The sequence below is a fragment of the Lathyrus oleraceus genome, unplaced genomic scaffold (assembly GCF_024323335.1).
Source record: "Lathyrus oleraceus cultivar Zhongwan6 unplaced genomic scaffold, CAAS_Psat_ZW6_1.0 chrUn0046, whole genome shotgun sequence".
In the NCBI taxonomy this organism is placed as follows: Eukaryota; Viridiplantae; Streptophyta; class Magnoliopsida; order Fabales; family Fabaceae; genus Lathyrus; species Lathyrus oleraceus.
The window spans coordinates 22765-41996 of record NW_026112437.1 but is presented as its reverse complement, the minus strand read 5'-3'; the positions used below and the strand labels follow the sequence as shown (position 1 = coordinate 41996).

At 42.0% G+C, this 19232-nt stretch overlaps 1 protein-coding gene across 1 annotated transcript in view; it reads left to right on the top strand.

Moving 5' to 3' along the window:
• The window catches only part of LOC127112148 (uncharacterized), a 66464-nt gene that overhangs the window by 24984 nt on the left and 22248 nt on the right, over nucleotides 1–19232 (top strand). The window contains exons 7-14 of the mRNA XM_051046271.1: nucleotides 12273–12379; nucleotides 12863–12992; nucleotides 14720–14968; nucleotides 15610–15716; nucleotides 17124–17404; nucleotides 18454–18532; nucleotides 18649–18764; nucleotides 18862–19062. Coding sequence (XP_050902228.1) covers nucleotides 12273–12379; nucleotides 12863–12992; nucleotides 14720–14968; nucleotides 15610–15716; nucleotides 17124–17404; nucleotides 18454–18532; nucleotides 18649–18764; nucleotides 18862–19062 — 1270 coding nt within the window. The remainder of the gene's footprint in view (nucleotides 1–12272; nucleotides 12380–12862; nucleotides 12993–14719; nucleotides 14969–15609; nucleotides 15717–17123; nucleotides 17405–18453; nucleotides 18533–18648; nucleotides 18765–18861; nucleotides 19063–19232) is intronic.

Below are 19232 nucleotides of genomic sequence, written 5' to 3'. Positions count from 1 at the left end.
CAGGCGCCATGTCAACGTTGTATTTATATTGCTTGACGAAAGCTTCGCCAAGATCATTGAAAGAGCGGATGTTGACGCTGTCCAAGCTCATGTACCAGCGGAGAGCAGCACCAGACAAGCTGTCTTGAAAGTAGTGGATCAAGAGTTGATCGTTGTCGGTCTGCGTGGACATCTTTCTGGCATACATGACCAAGTGTGCCAAAGGACAAGTGTTCCCTTTATACTTCTCAAAGTCTGGGACCTTGAATTTAACTGGTATTTTCACACCGGGAACCAAGCAAAGTTCGGCTGCTGACTTGCCGAAGAGATCTTTGCCTCTAAGAGTTCTCAATTCCTTTCTCAGCTCAAGGAATTGATCGTTCATTGCATCCATTTTCTCGTGTACATCTGAGCCTTCAGACGCTTCAGAGTGATAAATGGTGTCGTCTACCCTCGGCATGGTATGCACGACAGGAGGAACAGGAATAGGGACCGGGCTAGATGCCGGCATTTGAGCGAATGTAGGAGCTGGCAGATCAGGCATAAAGCCGGGAGGCATCCCCCAAGGAAAACCGGGAGGCATGGCATTTGGCTGATGGGCACTGACTGGTACCGATGTAGTAGCTATCTCTGATATAACCGTCCGCTGAACCGGAGTTGCTGGTTGAGGAGCTGGCTGATTCTGGGCAGCAAGGAGTTGCTCCATCAGAGCGCCAAGTCTGGCGACTTCATCTCTCAAACTCTGGTTCTCTTGTTCTAATTGCTCCATAATCCTTGCAGAGTTGACTCTCGTATAATACCGGTGAGTCAGCTTGTCTTCAAAATAAATGAAGAGCAGATGTTAGAACCAGAAGACCAGAAAAAGGTACCTGTTTATGCAGGAATGATGCATGAAATGCTTTGTGCAAATGTTTTGATTTTCAAGGAACCCTCAGGGTATCTTTGCAACATTTTGAATTTTTAAACATTTTGATTGCTCATGGAAAATATTTCATTCAAAATATCAAGACAAAGAAGTACAGCATTCTTTTAAATATTACAAAGAGAAAAGGTAAATAACATCCTATGGATCCCTAACAGCTCGGGATGCTGGAAGACGAGAAGTGCACAACTTCTTGATCTCTCTCTCATAGGCAGCCTCCATATCAGCTTTCTCCTTTGCAAGTTGATCATACTTCCTTTTCCAGAATTTGGAAGACTGAGGAAGCAGAGAAGTCCAAGTGTCGTTCGGATCGTCGATCACTCGGTGCTCGAGAAATTCAATCATATCATCTTTCTCCTTGAGCTGCTGCAGCAATTCTTCTCTCTCGCGGATCCAGGCACGCGAAAGGTCTTCTTCTCTCAACTCCTCTACACGTTGGGTAGGGAGGGTTGAAGGCCCAGCCACATCCAACAGTGTAGGTCTCGGATGATCATATGGCATCAGGTAGGTAGCAGCCCTCTGTCTGACCCAAGAGGTGTATGGCTCCAAAGCAATGCAGTTCTTTGGACCCAATTCATTCCTACTCTTCATGCGAATATTGCGCCAAGCGCGGACAAATCTGGCTTTCAGGCCTTGGGGATCTTTACCCTCCTGAAAGAACACACCTTCTAACAGAATGTTATGGGGTTTATCCTTTAGGGGGAACCCAAGCTGACGACGTGCAAGCGTAGGGTTGTAGGTAATCCCACCACATGTACCAAGAAGAGGCACATTGGGGAATTCACCACAAGAATTAATGATCTGAACGGTATCATACACGCGATCATACCAGGTGATATCATCATTGGTGAGAGACATGAGTCTCTGAGACCACCGTAGACATCCCTTGTTCTCCTTGAAAGCAACTGTCTGCGGCAAGTGCGAAATAAACCACTTGTACAGCAGGGGTAAACAGCAGACAATGACTCCTCCATTCTTCATATTCCTCAGATGCATGGAGACATATGCATCACCCAACAAGGTCGGAACTGGATTAAGAACTGAAAAGATCCTAATAGCGTTCATGTCGACGAACTTGTCGAAGTTGGGAAATAGCACCAATCCATAGATGAGCAGCACAAACAGAGCCTCAAAGGCATCCTCACTCATGGCCTTCCCATAAAAGGTAGCTTGGGCAATGAGGAACTCGGAAGGAAAACCCTGAATTCCGCCTTTGGTAGTCAGATTAGCTCTAATCAGATCTTCATCTATGTGCAACAGACTGGAAATCTCTCGAGCAGATAGAATACTCTCTAAGCCACTGAACGGCACTTGATCCAGAATCGGAATCCCAATGAGGTGAGAGTATTCTTCCAAAGTCGGCAATAACTGGAAGTCCGGAAATAAGAAGCAATGATAGAGCGGATCATAGAACTGAGCAAGAGTGCTCATCAATCCCTCATCCACTTGAGTAGTCAACAGCGGCAGAAGCTTTCCATAGCGAGCTTTGAAACCCAAGGGATCTAATACATATGATGTCAGATTCCTTAACTCTTTTACATCGGGCTGCTTAAAGCTGTACTTCTTTGTATGCCTTTTTGGTCTTTCCATGTCTGAAAATTTTGCAAATAAACCCTTTAAGTTCCTTGAAAAGTTTCTCTTTTGATGACATGAATGCGGATGAATGCGTGAATGTATGAATGCAACAATCACACTCAAGGATCAAGCAAGACACGCCAAACAAAGGTCGTGGGAAAGCTCATTGTATCCCTAATATCAATCATCCATTTTGGTGGATTTAGGTTTTCACCTTATCGACACCCAAGTTCCATTGATATTAACGGTACATGAACCGGTTCAGACATTCTTAATATCAACCAGCCGCTTTGATGGATTTTAGGTTTTACACCTGATCCGGGATCCATTGATATTAACAATGTTCGAACGACTCAACCACGAATCACGGGTTTGTTGAGAGTCACGAGCATGGAGTCTCGGTTAAGAACCACCCAAAGGGAGTGTACTAGGGTTTAAACCTGCCAGACATGTTCTATCAGAGGTTCCCATAATCATCGTTCCATCTTTCGAATATTTTCGGAGGAACGAATACTCGTATTCCAAGAATATTCTCAAGAGAAACTCTTATGAGTGTAGTATCGCGTAACAATCGTATCAGAACTGACATCTGAACGACCTCCGCACTACGGTCCTAAAAATAGGCCAAGATGGGTTTGGTAAACTAAGGTCCTTGGCTTCTGCGGAACATGATTGAAAGAATAATGCCTAACCACAAATAACTTGTGTGACATTATTAGTTCAACATGACCTCCACCAAGTGAATGGACTCGCAAGTCAACTGGCTAAGGACTACTCCACACCAGTCGACAAGACTATGCCATTCTCCTATCCTAGAGAGCACTCGAGTTCGGGTATAGAACTCATCTCACAGATCACCAAAGCAAACAGCAGATGTATATCAAGCAATTCACACATTACAATCAATACATTCATCCCAAATTGTACAAAAATATGTCAGATAAAGAATAACAATATAGCACAACAAGGGTGAAAAGTAGGCAATACCACCAGGGATTCTGGTGAGGTTTTCCCCAGTGGAGTCGCCACTTTTCTGTAGCGGTGTATTCGTCGCTATATGATCTATCGATTAAATCATAAGCTAAGAGATACATTGAAATTTTCGAGTCGCCACCGCACTTTTATTTATCCAAAGGACTGGCTAAAAAGCGAACAAAAGCCTAAGAAGTTTTACACGTAGAAAACTAATAAAAAGATCAGAGATTCTGGGTAAGGGGTAAATTACGCAATGGGAAGGTGTTAGGCACCCACTACGTCCTAGGTACTCCTAGGGAGCCCTTTTCACACTTGTTGTAAAAGATTATTATTTATTATGACATAAAGATTGTGCAAACATGATTGGGATGGTGAGAAAAGAATATACAAGTTTTATTATTATTGGGTTATTGGGTTCGAACGGATGAACCCGTTGCCTACGTACCTTCCATCAAAGGTAAGGATCAGAACGCCGTAGTTCGGCTAAAAGATTTCCAAAAGTGGGTTAGGTTCAATTTTAAACACAAACCCTAGGTCTTACGTTATCCACGGGAGAAAACTCAACCTTATACAAACAACAACGTCCACCATGTGAGAACAGCTTCAACTTGCCAGGGAGGGGTTAACCCTATAATAGGCAAGGAAGGCTTACAATTCAATCACTAAAGACAGAAGGTGAGATTAACATCAACCACTAAGATAAATCAAACCTATAGCTCATGTATGAAAAGATTAATGGACAAAGCCAAAACAAGTGAATGAGTGAAGTTACTGATTATGATTATGAAAATGGAGTCAAAGTATGATTAAGATCAATTCAAATAAGTATTATGAGAATGAAGTTTTGAAAAAAGGTCAAGGACTTGAGTCCAGGTTTTTAGTTAGAAAACATGAAAATGTTTGCACAACACTTATGTCAAGTTTAAAAGATGAAGTGTGAAAAGGTTCTAAGACGTAATGAATGATGAATGGATGAAGATGGATTGTAAAACTTCTTAGAAGGTTCACTTCTTGAAATCATATAGCAGATGATTCAAGTGTGTCCTTTGGAATAGCAATGGCAATAATAAACAAGCAAAGCAAAAAAAAGCGGATATCGGATGCCAATCAATGGTCTTATACCAATCTCCTAAAACAAAACGGGATATCAGATGCCACTCAATGGTCTTACACTAATCTCCACAGGCAAAGAAATAAAAGCGGATACCGGATACCAATAAATGGATTTACACCAGTCTCCTAAAACAGAACAGGATATCAGAAGCCACTCAATGGACTTACACTAATCTCCTCAAAAGAAAAGCAAAGATGAAATATGGAAGTCAACTGCCAATTTATCTGGACTTAGGTTAACTCCACAGTATGCTCACAGGAAATCCAATGCCACATCACAGGGACTTACAATGGATCCTCACATACAAGTACAGAAGCAACAATATGATCACAGGAATGCAAATGCCAACTTACAGGGACTTATAATTGCAACCTCTCATACAAACAGATGAAACAAACTATGATCACAGGAAAGCAGATGCCAACTTACAGGGACTTATAACTGCAACCTCACATACAAATCAAACAGATCCAAATTATGATCACAGGATAACAGATGCCAACTTACAGGGACTTATAACTGTATCCTCACATACAAATCAAACAGATCAAATTATGATCACAGGATAACAGACGCCAACTTACAGGGACTTATAACTGTATCCTCACATACACACAGATAAACAGAAGATATGAGTGACCAATGAGGTCTTACACTCTATCCTTCCATATCACAGGAGCAAATGCCAAAGCAATGGACTTACAATTGTCCTCAATGGGCAAACAACAATGATAGCATCACAAAGATAAATGAGATGATCATGCATTAATGGCAATTGATGATGATGATAAATGCATAGCATACAGGCAAGCAAGTGCATATGAAGCAATCAATCAAGCAATGAATATCAAACAGCACACTCTATAGCCAAACAATGGGGGGCTCACACAAGAGGGTTTGACTTTAACAGTCCACTGTAATAGGTAAGGGTTGCTCTTAACCTGGCCATTGAGGGACTCAGGTGAAGCAGATGAATAGGAGATGAGGGGTGTGCCTCATTGCTTCAATCTCAAATCAGAGAGAGCATCAAAGAAAGTGTGGGAGTTCAGAAAGTAGGAACTCTCTCCACATTATTGACTCGATTAGATCTTGGGTATTTATCTCATTGCTTCAACCAGGTACTGGGAGCAAAGAGAGGACACACTGGATAGTGGGGGATAGATTGCTTATCCCTACCTTCCACCAATTGCCTCAAATGAGGACTTTTCCTGCTTAGGACAAATTTAAACAAACACAGGCATTGCCTCTTAAGGAGGACTTCAGACAGTTTGCCCGGTCAAATAACAGACCGGGTCTCCAGACTACATGAAGAAGAAATAATTATACCTCAAAGCAAATGCTAAAAAGCAAAGCAAGCAAGCAAGTTCAAAGAACTTAAGCAACTAAAGCACCTGCAAAAGTCAAACTCATTAGTAAACAAGTCAACAGTCAAAATCAAAAGATAAACCCAAAAGTCAACCACAGAGGGACCAATTGTGCAAGGCACAAAGACTCAAGCATATGAGTCACCTACAAAACAAGGGTTAGCATGTGGCAAACAATCAAATTCAATCACATTTGAATGATCCTTAAGGCATTGGTGCTTAACCTGAAACAGATGAACTCAACATAAGCTTAGAAGACCACTAGGACTAGCCTAGGGTCAAAAATGAAAGAAAAAGGCCAAGGCAGCAAACAAAAGTCAACCCAAACCAAGTTTGAACATTCAAGAAGCATTCTCAATTGGGTTCATAATAAAATCATGGATCATGGTCATTTCATATGCAAAAGGATGCAAAGCATAGCAAAAGAAGCATATAAAAGTCAACAGCAAAGACTTCATTCAAAAGTCAACTCAAACATTTTCAAAAATCATGAAATAAATCACACTCAATCCTAACATCTAACATGGTATACATGCAAAATTTCATGGCATTTGGATGAGAGGAAGGCAGTCAAGTAAAATCATGAAATCAAACCAAATTCAAGTAAGCATGGTGAAAGTCAACAAGCATGGGTCAACTTCAAAAAATCATATCAATTTGAAAACAGAAGAGAAATGAATGAGGTTAATACCAATGCAAAGCTTGAGATGTCTAGTTATCACATATGAAATTTCATGATCATACAATAAGATTTGAGAATTTCACAAAAGATTTGGCAAGGCATAGCACAAAAAGTCAACAAATGACCACATATGGAAGAAAATTCTTAATCAAATGGAAAACAGCAAGATTAATTCCAAGAAAATTCATACATCAATTAGACATACAAGGGATCATTCATGCAAAATTTCAAGTGATTTGGATAAGAGGAAGCATGTGAGCAAAAATTGTGAAAATGCATGATCATGGTATAGCACCAAATGCAACACACAACTTCAAAAAATCATAACTATCAATCCACAAATGATAAATGCACAAACTCTATATGGAAATGAAAGTCAATGTGTGTAGTTTCACCACAAAAAATTTCAAGCTCATTGGATGCAACATGAGAATTTCACAATTGAAATGGCCAAGGGTATCATTCATGCGCACATGTTGAGAAAATAATTGTCAATTAAAAACCAACCAATGGAAAATTAATTAAAATTCACAATTAAATTCTAGACTCATTTGTGAACATGTGCGAAAAATTTCGTAATTTTTTGATGAAAAACGAAGGAGAAAATGATTTGTGAAATTGGGTGAAATATTGGATGAAATATGAGCAAGCTAGCATGGCAAGATGGTCAAACAAGTCAACGGGTGGCATTGGTGTAAATAGTGCAGTCACTTAGTGAAACGACTGCGCTTCAGGGGAGAAAACGGAATGTTCTCATTGGCTCCCAGCCAATGGAACAGTGGCATGCGCAGCAACAGCCAATGGGCTTCGAGTTTTCTGGGTTCATCATAACCCTTAGGGTTTTAACAGCCAGGCATGCTTCAAACTTATGCTCATGAACAACAACCAACAAACAGCAGTATGCAGCATAACAATCATATGCGACCCAATACATCCAATCATGCAAATTCTGGTTTTTCTCATAAACCCCTTAGGGTTTTACAACAGCATGGCCAACAATGCAAGCAAACAGCATTCATCATCATTATGTAATCATAAAAAACAAACAGCATGCAACCACCATTAATGTTCATCATTCAATCAGCAAGCAACACAAACAACAGCACATAGCAGCATAGCATCATGTTCATCAATCATCATATCAAATTGAACAAACAAAAGCAACAACATGTTTCAAAATTGCAGCATGGTTTTAGCATGGCAGCAGGATCATAAACAAAACAACAGCACATGACAGTATATAAACAGCATGGATTTCTGGGCCAAGTTCAAAACAGCAATAGCAGCATCAATTTCATGTTCATGGTTCATCGACATCAAAACAAAAAAATCGACCATCACCCAACAGCATATCATTTAGCAGGACATTGGTACAGGAGCATCAATCGATACTAACCAAAACACAACGTTCAAATTTCTGGAAATTAAAACAGGTGAAGCTCATGAACAGCAGGGGTTTATGGTTTTAGAAACAACAGCACATAGCAACAAGCATTCGACATGGCTCATATAGATTCTCTAAGCATGTTCATAAGGTTTTAAACTGCAGCAAAGTTTTATCATGGCAAAGGCATAGCACAAAAGCAGCATACAAACTCGACCAACAATTTCAACAACATACAAACATCATTATCATCCAACAGCAAACCAAGCAAAAGCACATAGGTAGCATGGCATATGTACTTATGTAACATCAATCATCAACCAAACAAACATTAACCAACAGCATGGTATGGGTGAGGTTTATGCAGTAAGCAGGTTGACAGCATACAGCAATCAAATGGATTTTAGGCAGTGTTTATAAGGTTCAAAACAGCATAATGTGTTTATCAAAATCATCCTCAATTGAAGTTCCAACCAACAAGCAAACAAACAACAGCAGGGCAATGCATAGCAGTGGTATGTCAAATTCAATAGCAGACCAAACACAATGTAATAGCATAGCCATGAAATCAATCACATAATCACAAACAATAACATCAGCCAAACTAGTGCATACATAAAGTCATGATTTATGGAAAGGACCAAGGTTTCAACTACAGCAGCATTGGGATTTCACATGGCAACAGCATTCAAACTCATCATTAACTCGACAAACCCATAAACAGCACCAAGAAAACAACATCAGCCAGCAGCAAGGCAATGGTTTCTTCACAATTCAATATCAACATGTGACATCCAAATAGCATGGCAGTGGGAACCACAAACAACATGCCAAAACAAACAAAATGAGAAATTCTGGGCAGCTCAAGTTTTAGAAACAGCAGCCAGGCATTTGTAATCAACAATGTTCATCATCACACAGACAAATCCAAATAGGCACAATCAACAGCATTCAAATGCAATTCATGAGGGTTTTCTAAACTGCAGTAAGGTTCAGCAGTAGCAGCAACATGGTTCATCACCAATCACACATTCATCATTATTATAACACCAAAACATGAACAACAGCATGCAACAGCACATAACATATTTCACATTGAATTTTCTGAACATGATATTTGGTTCAATACAACAGTGCACTCATCATCAAGCAGTTACAATAAAAATCCAACAATAGCACATGGACAACAGGTTATAGCAAGCATGGTTCAACAACATCATCACATAAAATTCGGGCAAGCAATCACAACAGCAAGGCCTTGGTATCATGTTCTCATAGCAAGCAACCCGACAACAGCACATCATTCAGCAATACACAAGCATGATCATAGAAAAATCTGGTGCAGGGTAGGTTTCACACAGCAAGGCATTTTATGTAATCCACAAGCGTGATTTCAACCAAGCATCAAACAAAACATGATTCACCTAAACCACACAACAGTGCATAACAGAACCAACATAACAGCAGCAACAATGATAAAGCATGGCCATGAAGTATCATTATTAAACAACATTTAGCTAACAACAGAACCAACACAACCATGGGAATTCTGGGCAGACAAAAAGCATGAGCAACAGGGTATCATTACCAACAATCCATCATAATCAAAACTTCCAGGAAACTATAATAAGCATACCAAAAGCTTCAACAACACAAATACAAGCATAAGATAACATCCCTTTTCTTCAATTTATCATGATTACCCCAATTCGATAAAAAATGCCTTTGGACATAGAAATGAAAGTTCAGATTTCTCCCTCATGTTACAACCATTTCATTCGAAACAAAATGCATTGAAACTAGCATACCAAGACCTTTCATAAACATAGCATAGCAAGGCATATGAGGGAAGTCGATAACTTACTTGGTTTCGAAGAAATAGTTGAAACAGTGGTGTATTGGATGATTTAGGTGCAAACAGGTGATGCTCAGGCTTTGTAGTGATGGATGCTGAAGCTTTTCTAGCTCGAGAACACTTGGAGCCCTTCAAATATCATCTTGCCATTAAAGGTCCTTTGAAGATGCAGAGCTTGAAAGAGGATTACAGTTGAGAAATGATGTGCAAAACAATCCCAAATGATGTTTAGATGATGGAGGAATCAAGGTTATTCGAGGGTTTTCAAGGGTTTGGCAGAAAAAAGCCAATTGCCAAAAATGCAAGAAGAGAGAATGAGGGTTTTTTCTCTGTGGAGGCTGTGAACACTAGGGTTTATTTGACAGCAAATGGCCTTATAAAGGTCTGTTTAACATTATTAATCCAAGTGCTAAGTTGATTTAGCTTAATGAAAACCAATTGCCATTTTGCTAACTTTGTGTAAGTGGATATGGGAGGGTGCAATGCTGTACGAGCTGGGCCTTGCAAACAGCTGCAAATCATTTAAGTAATTGCTGTTTTGGTTGTTTCATGAATGCTGTCCTTGCTTTGCTTTTTTATGAAACCATTTGCCAAATTGCTAGTTATGTACAAATGAAGTGGAGGTGTGTTTTTGCTGAGAATTTGGGCTGGGCACAAGCTGCAGAAGGACAACATGTTTTGCTGTTTTTGGTTATACATGTACTGCTGTACTTTGTTTCCCTTTATTTGAAACCAAATGCCAATTTTCAAGTTTTTGCATTTTGGTTAAAAATGATGGTGTAATGGTGGTATGGTTATGATTTTAGGCTTGGAACAAATCATAAATGATATATGGAACATTTCCCAATTGACCAAATCAAGAAAAAGTCAAAAACTCAAAAAGTCAAAGTTTGGTCAAACTTTGAATTTAAATGCAAAAGGTCCAAAAATGCCATTTTGGTTGGCAAGGTTTTAGGTTATGAAATTTATATTTTTGGAAAGAGGATGAAAAATGTGGTGTGTAGGAAAAAACCCCACCAAATTTGGCCTTATGGTTTGAGAGATATGGCTTGTTGAACTTCAAAATTTGGTGAAAATGATTGGATCATATCTTGACAACCACACATGGGATTTTGATGTTCTTGGACTTTTTGAAAATGGGAAGACAAGATCTTCAACTTTCATGTTGGGCAAAAATTCATTTGAAGCTTGTATCATGATGCAAGTTTAAGATCAAGAAGTTTCCATTTTTGGCAATTGAAATTACAGGTCCACTTTCTATTTCTGGAAAATTTTCTGATTGGCTTGATTTTCTTCCGTGATGAGGTTTGACATGATAGATGAGGCTTATACAAGCATGAATGAACTCTTTCAGATCAATTCTATCCATCAAATCTCTGATTAAATCAACTGTTGACCAAGTTTGACTTTTCTAGGGTTTTGGATGACTGAACCACTTCTGATGAATTCCAAACCCTAAATCCTTGAGAACTTGACTTCAAATGATGTCTCAAGTTGTATGAACCTTTGATTATTGACCAATGGTGCCCAAATTCTGCAAGAATGGCCACCATCCATTGCTTTGACTGACTGTTGACCATCTTTGACCTAATTGCTGATGATTGCTTCCACTGCAAGCAACAAGGTTAGACTGACAATATTTTTGTACTTTTTGAATGATAAACATATGAAAGCAAAGATATACAAATGCAAAGTATGCTTGGTGATCAAGAAACAAACCCACAAGGCAATCTATCCACTAAGAGGAAAGCAAAGGCATGCATTGATCCTTGAGGTTATGATATGAATGATATGGGCCATGAGGGATCTTAGGGCCCAAAATTGGGGTCTTACAGTTATATTCATTTGTTTGATTTTGATGTTGAACCTTTGGAAATCTAAACCTCTTTGACTTTCAAGAACCCTAATGGCTCAACGTTAACAACGCACCGCACCATTTGTGTTTACTCCGCAACTTGAACTCGATCTGAAACGTGGCGTTTATCGCCATAACAGCCATAGCAAGAAATGGACAAGAATCATCGCTGACGAGGATTTCTGATTTCCACCGGATACAAAAAAAGAGGTGCTACGGGTAATGATTTTTTATCGCCATAACTTTATTTCTTTTATTAGAGTTTAATTTTTGCTTTTACTGAGATCAGTTTTGCAACTATTTTGTGTTTTTATTTTCCATTTTGATATGTATAGCAAAAATCGCGTCGGATGCGCAAGGATGATCCAAAACTCTCCATTCTTTTGAGTGGACCATCTCGCTTGGCGGATGAAATGCTAGGGTTGGGAGGCACTCCCAGCGGCTCTCGAAGGTGTTTCTCTTGTGGCTCCCGACGGCGTCCTCTTGCGGCTCTCGAAGGTGTTTCTCTTGTGGCTCCCGACGGCGTTCCTCTTGCTGCTCCTGTCAGTGTTTCTCTTGCGGCTCCAGACGGTGTTACTCCTCCTCCCAACGGCTTTCCTCTTGTGGCTCCCGTCGGTGTTCCTCCTCCTCCCGACGACATTCGTCCTCCTCCTCCCGACGACAGTCCTCTTACGGTTTCCGACGGGGTCCCTCCTCCTCCTCCTCCCAATGATCTTCCTCTTGTGGCTTCCGATGATCTTCATCTAAGGTATGTCTATACCTTTTCCATTTTGCTATTTCAGAGCTGTGAATTTCTTTGTGGTTAGATTCATTTGTTTGATTTTGATGTTGAACCTATGGAAATCTAAACCTCTTTGACTTTCAAGAACCCCAATGGCTCAATGTTAACAACGCGCCGCACCATTTGTGTTTACTCCGCAACTTGAACTCGATCTGAAACGTGGCGTTTATCGCCATAACAGCCATAGCAAGAAATGGACAAGAATCATCGCTGACGAGGATTTCCGATTTCCACCGGATACCAAAACAGAGGTGTTACGGGTAATGATTTTTTATCGCCATAACTTCATTTCTTTTATTAGAGTTTAATTTTTGCTTTTACTGAGATCCGTTTTGTCACTGTTTTGTGTTTTTATTTTCCATTTTGATATGTATAGCAAAAATGGCGTCGGATGCGCAAGGATGATCCAAAACTCTCCATTCTTTTGAGTGGACCATCTCGCTTGGCGGATAAAATGCTAGGGTTAGGAGGCACTCCCGGCGGTGTTCCTCTTGCGGCTCTGGAAGGTGTTTCTCTTGTGGCTCCAGACGGCGTTCCTCTTGCTGCTCTCGAAGGTGTTTCTCTTGTGACTCCCGACGGCATTCCTCTTGCTGCTCCTGTCTGTGTTTCTCTTGCGGCTCCCGACGGCGTTACTCCTTCTCCCAACGGCTTTCCTCTTGTGGCTCCCGTCGGTGTTCCTCCTCCTCCCGATGACATTCGCCTCTTCCTCCCGACGTCAGTCCTCTTACGGCTTCCGACGGTGTTCCTCCTCCTCCTCCTCCTCCTCCCAATGATCTTCCTCTTGTGGCTTCCGAAGATCTTCATCTCAGGTATGTCTACACCTTTTCCATTTTGCTATTTCAGTGTTGTGAATTTCTTTGTGGTTATATTCATTTGTTTGATTTTGATGTTGAACCTATGGAAATCTAAACCTCTTTGACTTTCAAGAATCCTAATGGCTCAACGTCAACAACGCGCCACACCATTTGTGTTTACTCCGCAACTCGAACTGGATTTGAAACGTGGCGTTTATCGCCATAACAGCCATAGCAAGAAATGGACAAGAATCATCGCTGACGAGGATTTCCGATTTCCACCGGATACCAAAACAGAGGTGTTACGGGTAATGATTTTTTATCGCCATAACTTTATTTCTTTTATTAGAGTTTAATTTTTGCTTTTACGGAGATTAGTTTTGTCACTGTTTTGTGTTTTTATTTTCCATTTTGATATGTATAGCAAAAATGGCGTCGGATGCCCAAGGATGATCCAAAACTCTCCATACTTTTGAGTGGACCATCTCGCTTGGCGGATGAAAGGCTAGGGTTGGGAGGCACTCCCGGCGGTGTTCCTCTTGCGGCTCTCGAAGGTGTTTCTCTTGTGGCTCCCGACGGCGTTCCTCTTGCTGCTCTTGGAGGTGTTACTCTTGTGGCTCCCGACGGAGTTCCTCTTGCTGCTCCTGTAAGTGTTTCTCTTGCAGCTCCCGACAGCGTTACTCCTCCTCCCAACAGCTTTCTTCTTGTGGCTCACATCGTTGTTCCTCCTCCTCCCGACGACATTCGTCCTCCTCCTCCCGACGACAGTCCTCTTACGGCTCCCGACGGGGTTCCTCCTCCTCCTCCTCCCAATGATCTTTCTCTTGTGGCTTCCGATGATCTTCATCTTAGGTATGTCTATACCTTTTCCATTTTGCTATTTCAGTGTTGTGAATTTCTTTGTGGTTATATTCATTTGTTTGATTTTGATGTTGAACCTATGGAAATCTAAACCTCTTTGACTTTCAAGAACCCTAACGGCTCAACGTCAACAACGCGCCACACCATTTGTGTTTACTCCGCAACTCGAACTCGATCTGAAACGTGGCGTTTATCGCCATAACAGCCATAGAAAGAAATGGACAAGAATCATCGCTGACGAGGATTTCCGATTTCCACCGGATACCAAAACAGAGGTGCTACGGGTAATGATTTTTTATCGCCATAACTTTATTTCTTTTATTAGAGTTTAATTTTTGCTTTTATTGAGATCTGTTTTGTCACTGTTTTGTGTTTTTATTTTCCATTTTGATATGTATAGCAAAAATGGCGTCGGATGCGCAAGGATGACCCAAAACTCTCCATTCTTTTGAGTGGACCATCTCGCTTGGCGGATGAAATGTTAGGGTTGGGAGGCACTCCCGGCGGTGTTCCTCTTGCGGATCTCGAAGGTGTTTCTCTTGTTGCTCCCGACGGCGTTCCTCTTTCTGCTCTTGAAGGTGTTACTCTTGTGGCTCCCGACGGCGTTCCTCTTGCTGCTCCTGTCAGTGTTTCTCTTGCAGCTCCCGACGGCGTTACTCCTCCTCCCAACGACTTTCCTCTTGTGGCTCCCGTCCGTGTTCCTCCTCCTCCCAACGACATTCGCCTCCTCCTCCCGACGGCAATCCTCTTACGGCTTCCGACGGGGTTCCTTCTCCTCCTCTTCCCAATGATCTTCCTCTTGTGGCTTCCGATGATCTTCATCTCAGGTATGTCTATACCTTTTCCATTTTGCTATTTCAGAGCTGTGAATTTCTTTGTGGTTATATTCATTTGTTTGATTTTGATGTTGAACCTTTGGAAATCTAAACCTCTTTGACTTTCAAGAACCCTAATGGCTCAACGTTAACAACGCACCGCACCATTTGTGTTTACTCCGCAACTTGAACTCGATCTGAAACGTGGCGTTTATCGCCATAACAGCCATAGCAAGAAATGGACAAGAATCATCGCTGACGAGGATTTCTGATTTCCACCGGATACAAAAACAGAGGTGCTACGGGTAATGATTTTTTATCGCCATAACTTTATTTCTTTTATTAGAGTTTAATTTTTGCTTTTACTGAGATCAGTTTTGCAACTATTTTGTGTTTTTATTTTCCATTTTGATATGTATAGCAAAAATCGCGTCGGATGCGCAAGGATGATCCAAAACTCTCCATTCTTTTGAGTGGACCATCTCGCTTGGCGGATGAAATGCTAGGGTTGGGAGGCACTCCCGGCGGCTCTCGAAGGTGTTTCTCTTGTGGCTCCCGACGGCGTCCTCTTGCGGCTCTCGAAGGTGTTTCTCTTGTGGCTCCCGACGGCGTTCCTCTTGCTGCTCCTGTCAGTGTTTCTCTTGCGGCTCCAGACGGTGTTACTCCTCCTCCCAACGACTTTCCTCTTGTGGCTCCCATCGGTGTTCCTCCTCCTCCCGACGACATTCGTCCTCCTCCTCCCGACGACAATCCTCTTACGGTTTCCGACGGGGTTCCTCCTCCTCCTCCTCCCAATGATCTTCCTCTTGTGGCTTCCGATGATCTTCATCTCAGGTATGTCTATACCTTTTCCATTTTGCTATTTCAGAGCTGTGAATTTCTTTGTGGTTAGATTCATTTGTTTGATTTTGATGTTGAACCTATGGAAATCTAAACCTCTTTGACTTTCAAGAACCCCAATGGCTCAATGTTAACAACGCGCCGCACCATTTGTGTTTACTCCGCAACTTGAACTCGATCTGAAACGTGGCGTTTATCGCCATAACAGCCATAGCAAGAAATGGACAAGAATCATCGCTGACGAGGATTTCCGATTTCCACCGAATACCAAAACAGAGGTGCTACGGGTAATGATTTTTTATCGCCATAACTTTATTTCTTTTATTAGAGAATAAATTTTTCTTTTACTGAGATCAGTTTTGTCACTGTTTTGTGTTTTTATTTTCCATTTTGATATGTATAGAAAAAATGGCGTCGGATGTGCAAGGATGATCCAAAACTCTCCATTCTTTTGAGCGGACCATCTCGCTGGGCGGATGAAATGCTAGGGTTGGGAGGCACTCCCGGTGGTGATCCTCTTGCAGCCCTCAAATGTGTTTCTCTTGTGGCTCCCGAAGGCGTTCCTCTTGCTGCTCTCGAAGGTGTTACTCTTGTGGCTCCCGACGGAGTTCCTCTTGCTGCTCCTGTCAGTGTTTCTATTGCGGCTCCCGACGGTGTTACTCCTCCTCCCAACGGCTTACCTCTTGTGGCTCCCGTCCGTGTTCCTCCTCCTCACGACGACATTCGCCTCCTCCTCCCGAAGATAGTCCTCTTACGGCTTCCGACGGGGTTCCTCCTCCTCCTCCTCCTCCCAATGATCTTCCTCTTGTGGCTTCCGATGATCTTCATCTCAGGTATGTCTATACCTTTTCCATTTTGCTATTTCAGTGTTGTGAATTTCTTTGTGGTTATATTCATTTGTTTGATTTTGATGTTAAACCTTTGGAAATCTAAACCTCTTTGACTTTCAAGAACCCTAATGGCTCAACGTTAACAACGCGCCGCACCATTTGTGTTTACTCCGCAACTTGAACTCAATCTGAAACGTGGCGTTTATCGCCATAACAGCCATAGAAAGAAATGGACAAGAATCATCGCTGACGAGGATTTCCGATTTCCACCGGATACCAAAACAAAGGTGCTACGGGTAATGATTTTTTATCGCCATAACTTTATTTCTTTTATTAGAGTTTAATTTTTGCTTTTACTAAGATCAGTTTTGTCACTGTTTTGTGTTTTTATATTCCATTTTGATATGTATAGCAAAAATGGCGTCGGATGCGCAAGGATGATCCAAAACTCTCCATTCTTTTGAGTGGACCATCTCGCTTGGCGGATCAAATGCTAGGCTTGGGAGGCACTCCCGGCGGCTCTTGAAGGTGTTTCTCTTGTGGCTCCCGACGGCGTTGCTCTTGCTGCTCCTGTCAGTGTTTCTCTTGCGGCTCCAGCCGTTGTTACTCCTCCTCCCAACGGCTTTCCTCTTGTGGCTCCCGTCGGTGTTCCTCCTCCTCCCGACGACATTCGTCCTCCTCCTCCCGACGACAGTGCTCTTACGGCTTCCGACGGGGTTCCTCCTCCTCCTACTCCCAATGATCTTCCTCTTGTGGCTTCCGATGATCTTCATCTCAGGTATATCTATACCTTTTCCATTTTGCTATTTCAGAGCTTTGAATTTCTTTGTGGTTATATTCATTTGTTTGATTTTGATGTTGAACCTATGGAAAATTAAACCTCTTTGACTTTCAAGAACCCTAATGGCTCAACGTTAACAACGCGCCGCACCATTTGTGTTTACTCCGCAGCTTGAACTCGATCTGAAACGTGGCGTTTATCGCCATAACAGCCATAGCAAGAAATGGACAAGAATCATCACTGACGAGGATTTCCGATTTCCACCGGATACCAAAACAGAGGTGCTACGGGTAATGTTTTTTATCGCCATAACTTTATTTCTTTTATTAGAGTTTAATTTTTGCTTTTACTGATATCAGTTTTGTCACTGTTTTGTGTTTTTATTTTCCATTTTGATATGTATAGCAAAAATGGCGTCCGATGCGCAAGGATGATCCAAAACTCTCCATTCTTTTGAGTGGACCATCTCGCTTGGCGGATGAAATGCTAGGGTTGGGAGGTACTCCCGGCGGTGTTCCTCTTGCAGCCCTCGAAGGTGTTTCTCTTGTGGCTCCCGACGGCGTTCCTCTTGCTGCTCTCGAAGGTGTTACTCTTGTGGCTCCCGACGGAGTTCCTCTTGCTGCTCCTGTCAGTGTTTCTATTGCGGCTCCCGACGGCGTTACTCCTCCTCCCAACGGCTTACCTCTTGTGGCTCCCGTCCGTGTTCCTCCTCCTCCCGACGACATTCGCCTCCTCCTACCGAAGACAGTCCTCTTACGGCTTCCGACGGGGTTCCTCCTCCTCCTCCTCCCGATGATCTTCCTCTTGTGGCTTCCGATGATCTTCATCTCAGGTATGTCTATACCTTTTCCATTTTGCTATTTCAGTGTTCTGAATTTCTTTGTGGTTATATTCATTTGTTTGATTTTGATGTTGAACCTTTGGAAATCTAAACCTCTTTCACTTTCAAGAACCCTAATGGCTCAACGTTAACAACGCGCCGCACCATTTGTGTTTACTCCGCAACTTGAACTCGATCTGAAATGTGGCGTTTATCGCCATAACAGCCATAGAAAGAAATGGACAAGAATCATCGCTGACGAGGATTTCCGACTTCCACCGGATACCAAAACAAAGGTGCTACGGGTAATGATTTTTTATCGCCATAAATTTATTTCTTTTATTAGAGTTTAATTTTTGCTTTTACTAAGATCAGTTTTGTCACTGTTTTGTGTTTTTATTTTCCATTTTGATATGTATAGCAAAAATGGCGTCGGATGCGCAAGGATGATCCAAAACTCTCCATTCTTTTGAGTGGACAATCTCGCTTGGCGGATCAAATGCTAGGCTTGGGAGGCACTCCCGGCGGCTCTCGAAGGTGTTTCTCTTGTTGCTCCCGACGGCGTTCCTCTTGCGGCTCTCGAAGGTGTTTCTCTTGTGGCTCCCGACGGCGTTGCTCTTGCTGCTCCTGTCAGTGTTTCTCTTGCGGCTCCAGCCGGTGTTACTCCTCATCCCAACGGCTTTCCTCTTGTGGCTCCCGTCGGTTTTCCTCCTCCTCCCGACGACATTCGTCCTCCTCCTCCCGACGACAGTCCTCTTACGGCTTCCGACGGGGTTCCGCCTCCTCCTACTCCCAATGATCTTCCTCTTGTGGCTTCCGATGATCTTCATCTCAGGTATGTCTATACCTTTTCCATTTTGCTATTACAGAGCTGTGAATTTCTTTGTGGTTATATTCATTTGTTTGATTTTGATGTTGAACCTATGGAAAATTAAACCTCTTTGACTTTCAAGAACCCTAATGGCTCAACGTTAACAACGCGCCACACCATTTGTGTTTACTCCG